General features: G+C 56.3%; 1 protein-coding gene across 1 annotated transcript in view; it reads right to left on the bottom strand.

Annotated features, from left to right (window-relative positions):
* Positions 1-13,171, bottom strand: part of PRDM12 (PR/SET domain 12) — a 13,705-nt gene extending 534 nt beyond the window's left edge. The window contains exons 1-5 of the mRNA XM_029203485.1: positions 12,949-13,171; positions 10,987-11,177; positions 9,372-9,527; positions 1,718-1,829; positions 4-310 (exon numbers count right to left, since the gene is read on the bottom strand). Of these exons, the coding sequence (XP_029059318.1) occupies positions 4-310; positions 1,718-1,829; positions 9,372-9,527; positions 10,987-11,177; positions 12,949-13,171 (989 nt within the window). The remainder of the gene's footprint in view (positions 1-3; positions 311-1,717; positions 1,830-9,371; positions 9,528-10,986; positions 11,178-12,948) is intronic.
* Between the last annotated feature and the right edge of the window lie 235 nt (positions 13,172-13,406).

The following is a 13,406-nucleotide window of genomic DNA, read 5'->3' as shown; positions in this document are numbered from 1 at the left end:
TGCAGCGCGGCGCTGGGCGGCCGGTGGCGTGCGCTCTTCTGGTGGGCGCGGAGGCCGGCCAGCTGCGAGTAGGCGCTCTGGCACACCTGGCACTTGTAGGGGCGTTCGCCCGTGTGCAGGCGCACGTGGTTGCGCAACGTGGACGACTGGCTGAAGCGGCGGTTGCAGAAGCGGCACACGAAGGGCTTGTCCAGCGTGTGGATGCGCATGTGCGAGCGCAGGTTGCTGCGCGAGTTGAAGCCGCGGTGGCAGATGACGCAGCGCATGCGGCCCGAGGTGCCAGCCGCCGGGTCCGCCGGGTGGAAGTCCTCTGGCCGCGCGGGCGGGGCCCGGGGGGGTCAGGCGGGGAGGGGGAGAGAGAGAGCAGCCTCGTTAGAACCCGCGCGGCCGCGGCCTGGTCTCCCCGTACCCCTCCCCCACGTGCGCCCCTCCCAGGGCCCAACCGCCTCCGATCGTTGGGTGGCCACTGCGCAGATTGCTGGCGCTGGCAGAGGGGTGGTAGGGGCAGCAAGAGACCTGGCCTGGGATCAAATAGGAGCTGGACTCCAGACCATGCTACGAGATCTCAGGGACTTAGTGACTTAGCTTCGGGAAACCTCAACTTTCTCATCCGTAAAATGGGAAGCTACTACGACCTCACGGGGCTATGCACGACTACACGAGATGATCACAAAAAACTGACGTCTTTGAAGATTACTCTGTATTGATCACTTTACCTGCCTGAGACCGGATATGGGGAAGTACCAGGTTTATAGGTAACCTTCCATCAATGGTAGCCACTGTTATAACTCCTCCTCTCCCCCCAAAACCTTTCATTTATTCATCCCACAAATATTTACTGAATGCCAACTATGTACCAGTGAACTGCACCTCACTTTTCTCATCCCTGAAATGGAAGTAATAATAGCATCACGCCCAAAAGTTTGCTGTAAGGATCAGAGAAATGGTTTGTGAAACATTAGCTGCAGAGCAAGCGCTGGATAAACAGTAGCTCCTGAGCCTCAGGTTCATCCTCTAAAAATAAGGATAACCAAATATCACAAGGGTTTTATGAGGACCCATGTGGGATGACACCTGTAGAAGGTTTAGCCCAATACTTGGCAGGAAATAGGTCTTGAGCAAATGGTCTCTACCGTGATACCAGAGCCCCAGCCCACCCCGCTGCAGCACACACACAGGCACACCCTGCTCTGCCTTCATTCAACAGGTTTATACTGAGCACCTGCTCTGGGCCAGGCTCAGCACCAGGGACAGGGCAGGGAAATGTGGACTGTGAAAGCCGGAAGGGAGCTTAGAGATCATCTCGCCCAACATCCTTCCTTTACAGGTGGGTAAACTGAGCCGTTTCCTAAGATTGCACAGCAGAACTGGGACTCAATCCAGTCTCCTACTGCCTGGCCCGTTGCTTCTCCACCACGCGCTGCTGCTGCCTCCACCCAGTCTGCCCCCAGACAGTCTGTCTTGTCCAAAATCAGAACTGTCTTCCATCTATGCCTGGACCATGGCAGCGGCTCCAGGGGCATTGGCCTCCTTGAACCAGTAAGTCCCATGTGCTTGATGCTGCTGGACGTGGAACCAGGGTCCCCAGAGGCCAGGAGCCTCCCTGCCAAACACACACACACACACACACACACACACACACACACCTCACTCTCTCTCTCTCTCTCTCTGGCTTCCGTGGCTCCCTTGTCATTGTGGCCTCATGGGGACTACCTACCATGCTTGTTCTTTTTCTGCTCCTCCCCCAGCCCGGGCACACCAGGGATCCCCAGGAAGGTGTTGTGTGAGTTTCCATACCACACCAGCAGCTCCTGGTCTGGAGGGATCATCTGTAGGGAAGGAGGCAAAAGGAGATCAGGAAGGCAGCAGCCCGGGGGCAGGGCGGGGGGGTTCCCTCACAGCCAGGAGGGGCTGTCCTGGTGCCCACCTTGGAGATGTGGATACAGTCTCAGCCCCAAGAAAGGCACACTTGGGTCCCTTTCCTCCAAGCTATCCCCGGCAAGCTTCACAGACATGGAAGGCCTTGAGTTGCTCTGCCCCTCTGCCCCCCTCGGCCTGGACTTCTCGCTGTCTCTGTCCTGGCTCTGCTGCTGGGACCAGAGCTGTCTCCTGGCCACACAGGAGCTCCCAAACTGACAGCAATGGAACAGAAACCTTGCCGCAAGCAGAAGTAAAGGAAGAAGGAAAGCTAGAAAACTTTTCATTTCTCTCCGAGGGGAAGCAGAGTCAGCCAGCCCTCAGGTCTGTGGGGCTGAGCCAGACGTTCCCAAGGAGAGTGGCCTGCGGGGCACCCTGTGGTTCTCGGTTACACCCTGCCTGATGATGTTCCGGAAATATCTCTTATCCACAGCAACCACGAGGCAGCGCCACGTCACATACCCTTCTCTCCCCATCACAGGGCTCTGCCTGACTCCCTGTACGCAGCTAAAAAAGAAGCATTCAGTTCAGTGAACACCTCCACCTCCAGAAATACTGGGGCACACAGCCTTAAACAAGATCTGTTTGCCATGTCCTAGTCTATGGCAGAGAACTCCACAAATGGTGACAGGGCTCTGCTGCTCCCAGGGGAGGACTGCCCCAGGGACACGGTGCCCGCGGTCAGGAGGGAGGGCTTTGCAGTGACAATCCAGGGAGGCAGTGGAAGGCCTGCTCCTGAGGTGAGGCTGACCCCACCCTCTGGGACAGCCCAGGGGCCCGCCACACCTTTGGTGGAAGCCAGTTATTCCTCAAAGCAAAGAACCTTCAGGCTCCAGCCAGCTAGAGCAAATGAGAGAGGGGAAGGCCCATTGCCTCCCAAGGCCTGGACCCCGGAGGAGCTAGCTGTGGCACCCACCCTGGGGGTCACTCTCTGATCTGCCCAGAGAAAGGTGGATGCCGCCCCCACCGCCGGCAATGGCTGGATTGTTTTCCTGGTGGGTCTTCCTTTAGTTGAAGTACAAAAGATCACACAGGACTCCATCTAGGGCTGTCTGAAATCACACCAGAATAGGGCCCTTCTCCTTGGCCTCCACGGTCACAGAGAAAGTCCCCTTCCCTTCCCTTTTGTTCTGGCCTGAAGACCCCCGATCTGCTCGCCACACCTTCCTTCCTCTGGTCAGAGCCAGGAAGAGCCTCAGAGCATCACAGCCAGCCAGCCCTGCTGGACCCTGAAAGGAGAGGGAAGCAGAGACAGGAGGGGGTGGGAGAAGTGAAGCTCCAGGGGGCCTAGGCAGCGTCCATCCTCCTGAGACTCAGCCAGGGGTCACTGTGCCCATTCCCAACGGACCCTCCAGCCCACGGGGTGCCACATCAAGCCTCGGGCACAGTGAGTGATGAAGAGCCGGGCAGAGGGTGCCACGCCAGCTCGGACTGACGGGGTTTAAATATGGGAAAACCAAATGCAGCCCCGGAACCCAAGGAAAATCAGGCAGTGCGTCAGAGAAAGCAGGCAGGTTAGAATCTGGCACCACAGCAAGAGTCCTCGAGGCCTCTCTGGTCATTCGTAGTCACGGCCGCTGTAAAGGAGGCCAGCAGGGGTCAGAGCTGGAGGCCCTGCTGGAGAAAGGGTGGAGCTAAGAGAGTTTTGTGAACCCCTTAGAAAAGAGGGTGATGGAGCTAAAATATTCAAGCTAAATTCACCGTGAAGGAAGCTGCTGAGAGATGGTGCCGGTGGGCCCTCGGTCGCCAGGTCCCTGGGTGACCCTAGGCAAACACTCTGTCTCTCTAAGCTTGTCTCCTCAAGTGAAGGGGGTGGAGAGCATGATCCCTGAGGCTCCCCCAACTCTAAGACTCTGATTATGTCACCTTTGACATTGTCCCAACCCCTGGCTTCAATTCTCAGACGACACCAGATGTATATACATCACGGTTCTTCTAAAGCAACCAATCCCTTGTCCAACTGTCTGTACACGCCCCTTCCTTCCGGAGACCGTACTGCTGAGGTTTCTGGCTCAGGCCCTGGGCTCACACACGTCGGGGTCCACTTGGGCTCCCCACCTGCTGAGCGTGTCACTTTGGGCAAGGTGCCTTCTGCCACTGGTCCTCAGTTTCCTCAACTGCAGAACAGGGACAGCCCCTTCTGTAGCCTCACAGGGCGCTTGTCCGGGCTCAACGGGGCCACGCACTTAAAGCTGTTTGTACTATTTTCCGAGAGCCCATCAACCGCTCAGAGAAGCTGGCAGCCATCTCTGGGACATGGGGTCCTTCAGTGACCATCAAGAGCGCAGGCTGGGGACTTCCCTGGCGGTCCAGCGGTGAGGACCCAGCGCTTTCACTGCTGAGGGCCTGGGTTCAATCGCTGGTCGGGGAATTAAGATCCCACAAGCCGCGCGGCAAAAAAAGAAGAAAGAAGCACAGGCTGGGCCCACATGCTCCCAGGACACCAGTGCCCCTCCGGTGCCACCTCTTCCCTGGCCCATCTGCCCGGGGGGGAGCACAGATGTGGGATGACAGGTTCAGCAAATCGCCAGTGGGAGCTGCATCTCCACCCCCAGACATGCAGTCTGGGAATCAAATATCTAAGTCAACACTGGCCTGTTCATTTGAATTGAATAAAAATTATTATTAAATATAAAACAGATATAACGGCAACAACAATCATGGTGGTGAATGAGAAGCCAAGAACGAGTTCTGAATATTATTATTGAAAGTGGTGGTTGGGAATCATATTTTTAAAAGAAGAGCTTTAATATTGACTGCTTCAATATAGGTTGAGTCATGTATTTACTAACACATTTTTCAAATGTACTAAAATTAATTTAACTAGTGCATTTTTAAAATTAAAACAGTGATACAGACACAAAGCAGTATATAAGGAAAAGTAACTCTCTCTCCCACTCAGGGCATCCAGCCACTGTGGCCGGTTTTCTGCGCATCTTTCCTCAGAAGGGTTTGTCGTTTTGAGACCAGTTTTTTTTTTAATGCTGATTTAAGGTACATGAGGAACAGCATGATGGAGCGGAGTGACTTTCATTTTCTACAAGACAAGATGCATCTGATTTTTTAAGAATTAATGAGCACATATAATGTTTATACAAAAAAATATTTTTTAAAGAGAGAAAATCTATTAAAAAGAACCTACTAGAATTGAGAATGACACACATCCCCAGACAACAAGAAGCCTCCAGCTCTAAGGCAGAGCTGGGGAAGGCAGCCTCACCCGCACAGAGGCCAGGCACTGGAGTCTCTCTCTGCCCTTCAGAGCTCTGGGAAACCAGCAGCAGCTCCTGGCCTGGACCTCTGGCATCTGCTTGCTCCCGGACACCCCTCATGCAACGACCCCAGAGATGGAGACCAGGAGTGCCGGGGAGACCCACAGCCTCTTCCCTGAGATCTTAGTACCGTTGTCCAGAGGCTGCCAGGGTCCCATCAGCCAATCACCTAAGAGCAAAGAACGGCCACGGTCCCGTGCAGGCCTCCTCAGTAGCCCTGTTTCTTTATGGCCAACACTCTGGCCTGGCCCAGCCAGGGCTTTCCACGGGGGCTCGGAGAAGGAGAATCAGCTGCTCACCTACTTTTCTGGGGATCCGAGACTGGCTCAGGGTACACAATAAACACAGCAATTCCCAAAGAAATGAATCCTGTCCCATAAAATCCGACATCATCAAGACACAGGGTGAGTATCAGCGCCTGACTCCTTGGTTGACAAATTATATAATCTCCCAACTGGTGCCTCTTCACCTTCCCTGTTGGCCCAGAAGTTCTGTCCTGACCCATTTCTGAATTTTTATTATCAGTTGAAAACGTTTGGGGCTTTTGGTTTGTTTTCCTAATACAAATTCATGTCACAGTATTGAACATGCTCCCAGGAGGCTCTGATGTCCTCCCCGTCCCCCGGTGGTACAGAAGCCCTTGTCTAGAAGGACCTCAGTGTCATCTGGATAAATATCAATTTCCATTGTACCACAGATGTCCCAACACACCAATTAATAGAGTTCCAGCAAAGAGATATTGGCCAGGGAGTTCCCACGGTGTGGTGGCCAAGGGCTCCACCGTGGGGTCCCACAGGTCTGGATTCAAATCACAGCTCAACAATCTCCCAAGATCTCCCTGAACCTTAGTTTCAACGTCATTAAAACAGGGATAGTGATAGCACCAGACTGAGTGGATTCGATTTTTTCAAAGTTGCTAAGACCCTTAGCACAGTGCTGGTACGTGGTAACTGCTCCACAGACGGTAGCATCATTAATTATGCTTATTATTAAAAACCAAAGTGCCTAACTGCACCCACCAGTGAGTAAGATCAAAAGGAAAATGGTGCTTTGCCCTCATAGAGCTAAGAAAAAGAGAGATGGGGCTATGAGGCTCCAGGGGAAAAAAAAAACCCAAAACAAACCTCAATTGCCTGAAATGAGAAGAAAAGCAGCTGAAAGACAAAGCCCACACTTCAGGGCACAGTCATTTGCCAAAACCTCGGGAGGGGAAAAGCCTGGGAATTCTCTTCCCAGTTCCAAAATGCAAAATTTTCATAGTTTATTCCTAAATCGTTTTCTTGTGTTGAGTTTTGGGGTCAAAGTTCTTGCTTCCCTGGGGCAGCTGGTTTCTTTGCCGGTTTTGTTTTCTTGGGAGAAAAGGGTCCGTGTGTCCATTTTCAACCCAGCCCCCATCACCTGGAGAAAGACTTATTCATTCAACATTTAGTGCCCATTTGCTATGTGCTGGGCACTTTCTAGAATGTCATTTTAGGCACCCGAGGTTGAAGACAGCGAGGGGAGAGCCTGGGATAACATGTTGGTAGATCCGCCTAGGGATTCTGCACAGACTGGCCGGCCTGGAGACCCATCACCCTCGTCTCCGTTTGGACGGCTGTTAATTTTGTATTTGTGGGAAATTTTAGAGCAGCCGTAGTATATTCTGCTTACTGAATGAAGATGTTTCTTCTCACTTTTCTTTGGCAAGTAATGGGTTACTCTTATGAAATATACACAGTGGTTCTGAGTGACGGAAAGATTAAGAAAACAGGTCATGGCACAGACCCTTCTCGGCTCACACACACGCACAGAACAAACAGCCCACGAATTCGAGAGGCATCCAGGGAGTGGCCTGGAGCAGCAGAAATTTCTTCTGGACAAGCCCTGCTGCACAGTGCTCACACACACCTGGGCACACAGCTGGTCCGGTAAGTGGCGTCTGACATTTTGACACATGGCTTTAAGAAAGTTGCCACCACGAAAAATGTACCTAACTTATTAAAAGTAAAGTGGGTGGTATTTTGTGTTTCCTTATTTGTCACTCCAGCACTCGGCTTGCTAACTCTGTAAAAGCATGAAGAGCCAAACCGGTGGTATCTACTTATCTTGATCATATACGGTAGATTTTCCCAATCCTCTTTTTTCAACTTAAATTCCTGATCAGATGTAGATGACTTTTAAAAAATCTTATAATCTTAGATTCCTCCATGGAGACACACTTCAGCCACCTTGTCCTCCGACTCTGAATTTCTGTATAAACGTCTATTAATATTTCCTGACTCTGTTCAGCTCTCAGTGTGACCTGAACAGCAAGATGAGACTCAGGCCTCCGCATCTGACGCCGTGGGGAGTCCTTTTGCCAAAATCATATCAGCATCCTTACCCTCTCGCCTGTGTGTAAGCACGTGTGTGTGTGAGCGTGCGTGTGTCTGCGTGGAGGGATGGAATGATTGGGTGTCCCGCATCTCATCTGTTTCAGGGGGGCCGGGAAGCAGTGTGCAAATGTGAGGACGTGTGTGAGGTTGAGCGGGTAAAGGGGGGTGCTCTCTGCCAGGAGTGAGGTTCAGCCACACATGAGGCTGATCCTAGGATGTCTAATGGGAGGCCCTTGCTCCCATAGGGTGGCAGCCCAGCCAACAGTCTCAAGAAACACCTCTGTCCTCAGCCTGGGCCACCATCAGTCCTATCCTCGCACTGTCCCACCTCACCTGAACCCCAGTCCAAGAATGGCTCACCTTTCTTTTTTTTTTCTTTTGTGCCTCACAGCTTTCGGAATCTTAGTTCCCTGACCAGGGATTGAACCCAGGCCCCGGCAGTGGAAGCACCGAGTCCTAACCACTGGACCGCCAGGGAAGTCCCAACCTTTCTTTACCCTTCTTGGTTCTCCTCAGGTCCAGCCCTTGGCTGGACCACACCAGGGCCCAGGCAAAGGCCATTCTGTTGTCACCCCTGGAAGATTCCCAGGGGCCTGGTTATTGAGGGACAGCTGTCCAGTGCCCCTCGGGGCCTTAGAAAGACATGGGGCTCTGAGTTACAGGAAGAAAACGGACTAAAGGAAAGGAGAGTCATTCTCTGGCCTGGGGCGGGGGGCTCCTTCAGAACACCCCCAAACTCAGCCAAGCCTAGCCGCACCCCAAGGGGCACCGTGCATCTCCCTCCACAGAGGAGCAGAAGTGTGGAGTCCAGAGGACTAAGGGGGGAAGAGCCCCACCACCCGTGCAGAGCGCTCGCCACCAACCTGCCACAGGGAAGCTGGGCTGCCTGCCCCCTCCTGGGCCGGACGCTGAGCAAATGTCCTGCCAAGAGACAACCTGCAGGGAGGGTCCTAACGGCATGGCTGCCTCGGCTGCCACCGCCCTGCTACCACCACTCGGCTTGCTCTGTGCTGTCATCGTCTCCCCAAACACTGTGAGCCTGTCTGCCTCTGCCCAAGCCTTTCCCCACTGGGGACACCTCCTTTTCCCATCCCGCCTGAACCTCTCCCTGCCCTGGGCCTGGCCAGCTCCTCTGACAGCCCCTCCCACCCACCATGGGATATGCTATTTAATCTCTCCCTTTCTCTCTCGTCGGAGAAGCTTCACCCAGCTCAGACATGAGTGTTAGCATCCCTCACAAATGCCCATGAAAGCCGCTGAGTCTGCCACTCATCAAGTGAGACCCAGCAAACTGCAGGTAATCACAGAATCCTCCCTTGTGGATTCAATACGTGAGGATTAAATACGATAATGCACATACAGTGTCTAGGAAAAGCCTGACGCCACAAGTGATCAGGATGTGATAGCTGAGATTAGAGTCGCGCGTGGTCCACCCGTCACTGGTGACGGGCAACGCACAGCCAAAATGCTGCCGACACAACGCCCTCTCTCCCCCCCCCAAATGCTTTCCCTGGGCCGCCTTCTGGTGTCTTTCCCTCTGTACTTCTATGGCTTCTCAACCCCAGCACCCCCTCAGCAGTTATCCGGGGACCCCAGTTGAGGTGCACATGAGACTCACGATGGCATAAGGTGGAAAGTTCTGTCCTTTCTGATCTACAGCAGAAAGCTTGCCCTGGAGGTCGTGCTCCCAGAGACAGTGATGCATGGGCCTCAGTCCTCCAGCCTGGGCAAGGCCAGCTGGGCCAGCACGTACGCCCCTCTCTCCACCTCAGTCCCCCGCCCCCCCCAGCTGCGCGCGCCGCCCCCACGTAGCAGCGCACACACTCACCTCAGCGGCTTTGTAGAAGATGCTGGTACCGATCTGGACCACCTCCAGGTTCTGCTCTTGTTCGTTACGTGCGCACTTGATGTAGGTCATCCAGCTCCGGTGGTCCTCCTGGCTGGCGTCGATGAAGTAGCGCACCGTGCCATCCTCGTTGAACACCTGCGCGCAGGTGAATCGGGGGCCAGGTGAGGCGGGGCTGTGTCCTGTGTGCCGCCCGTGGCTAGGGCTATAGGCCCCAGGCTGGGCACATCCACACGCGCTCTCTCTCTCCATCCTCACAACAGCCCCAGGAAGTGGACGCAGCTATTATTGTCTTGGTTTTCCAGCCGGTGAAAGGGAGGCTCAGAGCAGTTCAGTGCCTCGCCTGAGGCCAGCTGGCTAGAAGCGGCCAACAGGGAGTCAGTCTCCAGGGCCCCACAGGCTCCTGCTGCCACGTCCTCCCCATCCCCAGATGCAAAACATCTCCAAGAGATCACTGAGCACACAAAGCGACGTCCACTCCAGCTAGTTCTCCGGGGATGCAGAGGTGCTCCCCAAAGAGGCGCAGAGCACTGGCCAGAACCTCAGCGGGGGACACAGAAGAGCCTAGAAAGGGAAGGCTGGCTCACTGTGTCACCCTGGCCTGGCCCAGGCCCCCTTTGTGGGAGCTACCAAAAGTACTCAGAAACCAAACTGGACCCCAACTTCCTAACCCAGCAACAACTGGAGATGGGAACCATGGCCCAGGCCTCCAGAGGTGGGAGGAGGTGAGGTTAGGAGAGGCCTCATGGCCCTCTGCTCCCTTCCTTTGATCCTGTGACCAGGTGCAGGATTTGGCCCATTCATCTCCTTAGTGGTCTGCCCGGTGGTGGGGACCCATGGAGGAAGGAGGAGAAATGACATTAGGGAGAGGGTGCCTCAGCCTGGCCTCCTCAAGGTGAGACCCCCAAGAGGAGGAAGTGCTCTGGGAGGGGCTTTGTCCCGGGGGGGCCGTCCCTGGCATCTGGCACCGTTGTGGGGGAGCAGGGTCAGAAGAGCCTGGATGGAAGGTCAGTTTCCTTCTATAAAATGGGAATAATAACTCATGGGGCGGCTGAGAGCATCTGGTGGAATGCAGGCCCAGCGCTCAGAAAGCCGACTCGGTGCCAGTTAATCGGTGTTCATTTCCGATGCCATTATTCTGCTTGGCTTGGGAAGCCCGACTGCCAAGGAGCACAGGCTCCCTTCTTCCTTCCGTCCAGCCACCCTCACCCCAAGGCCAGGGCTGGCTTTGAGGGGCTTTCCTTGCTGCTTCTGGAGTGAGGGAAAGAATGCAGGTGGCTGGGCGGTGGCTCCCAGGAGTGGCTTGCCAGCTCTCCGTGGGACCCTGGGCAAAGGACATGGCCTCTCTGGGTCTCCGTGCCCTCCTCTAAGAAGCGGACCTAACAACGGACGTGATCCCTAGGGCCGGCCAGAGGAGAGCGCCTTCGTCTCGCGATTTGGGGAGGAACCTCCAGGCATCAGGCGGTAGGATCCGGCCTCAGGGAGCGTCAAGGCCTGGCCCAAGGCGCCCGCAGCCTCCAGCGAGGGCGGATGTAGCGGCCGGACGCCAGGGCCCCACCCGCAGCCCGCAGCCCGCAGCCCCGCAGCCCGCGCGTACCTCCCACATGAGGTTGTTGTTCTTGCAGATGTCCACGTGCTCCGGGGCGATGACGCGGCCGGTGAAGGGGCCCATCTCTGTGCCCGCCTTGATCCACGTCTTGGAGAAGATGCCGAGGCCCTCGCCGGGGATGGAGCTCTGTGCGATGATCACCTCGGCCGGCAGCACCAGGCTGGACAGCTTCTGAACCTCTGTGGCCGCCGGGCATGGGGACTGGGTCAGAGCCTGAGGCTGGGGAGGCCCGGCTCTTCCCCGGGGGTGGAGGCTCAGCGACCCGAGTCTCCTCTGATTGCAACCCGGGGACCCTCCGAAAGCAAGAGGTGCTTTGGGACTCATTTCGAGGAGAGCTTTTTGTTTGTTTGTTTGCATTTGTTTTTGTTTTTAGTCTCTCCACGAATTCTCAAAGCATCCACAACCTCCCCTGCCCTCCACCCCGGCAAAGTTTAAGAACTACTGAGCCGACCGCAGTGCGCGGCTTTACCAATGGGTAAACTGAGGCCCGCTCCCACGAGGGGGTGACGGCCCAGCCAAGACTCTTTCGTCCTGTCTGGCTCTGGGCCGATCGTGCGTCGCACGGCGCTCACTGCGCGTCGCGGCACCGAGCACAGGGCACTGTCGGAGGACCCAGGACGCGGTCAGGGCTTCTGACTCCTTTCGCGGTGCGGGGTGGGGCGGGCCTCGCGCCCGGGGCGGGCTGGCAGCGCCCGAAAGGGAAGTCTAGTTTCGAGGCAGCGGAAGCTCAAAAGAAACGCGGGCGACGGCGGGCCGTGTCTCGCGCTCTCTGGGTGACCCCGGGCGCGCCTGGGTCCCTCGCTGCCGCCAGGATCCGGGGTGCCAGGAAGGGCAGTGCCCGGATCGAGGCGAGCCGCGCAGTCGCCTCTCTGGGCGGACAAGAGCCGGGGCGGCCCGCAACCTCCGGGGGTCCCCCCGCCTGGTCGCGCAGCCGGAGTGGGAGCGGCGAGGCGCACAGGGGCGGCCTCCGTGTCTTACAAGGTCCCCCTCTAAGCTACCTGGGAAAATACCCGGCCAGCGGGCCAGCTGAAAGGGGGGGTTAAACGGTGTCCATTGCGGCGCGGCCGGCAATTTGTCACGCTGTTAAAGTGATCGCATTCATTCGGCTCCATTCGAAAGAAATTGCTAATTCTAAATTCATTAGCCCTGGAAGAATGCTGTAGCAGTAAATTGTAGCTCAATGCGGAGGGGACTTGTTTAAAAGGGGCCGAGGAATTCCCCTTACAAAAAGGGGGGATTAGATGGTTGACATAGCGTGAATGGAAGTGGAATTAGTCTGCACGGTAAATTAAGAGAGGAACAGAAATCGTAAAGGGGGAAAAGGGGGCGACGCGCAGAGATGCCAGCGCCGGGGAAAGATATTGTTTGCGGGTTGATGAATGAGGAGTAAGAACTTGAGACATCTTAAAGAAAAGAAACTTTTCTTACTCTCTTTCTCTCCGTCGCTCTCTCCGCGGCTTTCTCTCCCGTCCGCCCGCCCTCCGCCCCCTCCCCAGCCCCCAATGCCTTTTAAAGTTCTTGGTTTAAGTGGGAACTTTCGCGGGTCAAGCCCAAGTTAACTAAATGAATTTAAAACCCCTTCTTTTTGAGTCAACTGCTATTACACGCCTAGTAAGGCTTTAAATGCAGGGAACCCGCCGGCTCTAAGGGGTGAGGGGCGGATGGGGAAGCGCGGGGGCGGCGCGCCCGGCCGCCTGGACGCCGAGATCTCTTCACCGAGCCGCGCGGGGTGGAGGTGCTCCCCGCCCCCGGCCCCTCCCTGCCCGGGCTTGGCTGCTCGCTCCCTGGTTCGGCTCGCGGGAAACTGAGTCACACGCAGCATCTGGAACGCCCAGATTGGCGCGAGCTGCTGCGACGCCCCGTGTCCCCGCCGCGTCCTGCGCGTGTGGGCCCGGGAATCAGGGGCCGCGGGGAGGAGGGGACGCGATCGGCCTCGACGGCGCGACTCACCGCCCGAGAAGGACTGCGCCAAGACCTCGGCGGTGAAGGCTGTCTTGGGGCTGGCGTGGTGGCTCTTGTCTTCGAAGAGCTGCTCACCCAGCACGTTGCGCCAGCGGCCGTACAGGAAGCTGTGCAGGATGTCGGAGGTGATGACCTCTGCCAGCGCCAGCCCCGGCGCCTTCAGCCCTGTCTTGAGCACCAGGGCCTCAGCCGGGAGCACGGAGCCCATCATGGGCGGCCCGGGGCTCGCCGGCGCCGGGGACGGACGGACGGCCGGGCCGCGGCGGGGATGTGGTGGGCGAGTGGGGAGCACAGGGGCGAGAGAAGAGGGCTGTGATGGGGGAGGACGAGGACGCTGGAGGTAGTGGGAGGTGGGAGGTGGGAGGCGGGGGGCGGGGTGGCTGGGAGGAAAGTGAAAGAGGGGGAGCGAGGCAGAAATGAAGAGAGAGATGGAGAAATCTGCAGAG

This window comes from Monodon monoceros, unplaced genomic scaffold (assembly GCF_005190385.1).
Source record: "Monodon monoceros isolate NGI ecotype Baffin Bay Population unplaced genomic scaffold, NGI_Narwhal_1 Super_Scaffold_5, whole genome shotgun sequence".
Lineage (NCBI taxonomy): Eukaryota > Metazoa > Chordata > Mammalia > Artiodactyla > Monodontidae > Monodon > Monodon monoceros.
This window is presented reverse-complemented; position numbering and strand designations above follow the sequence as displayed.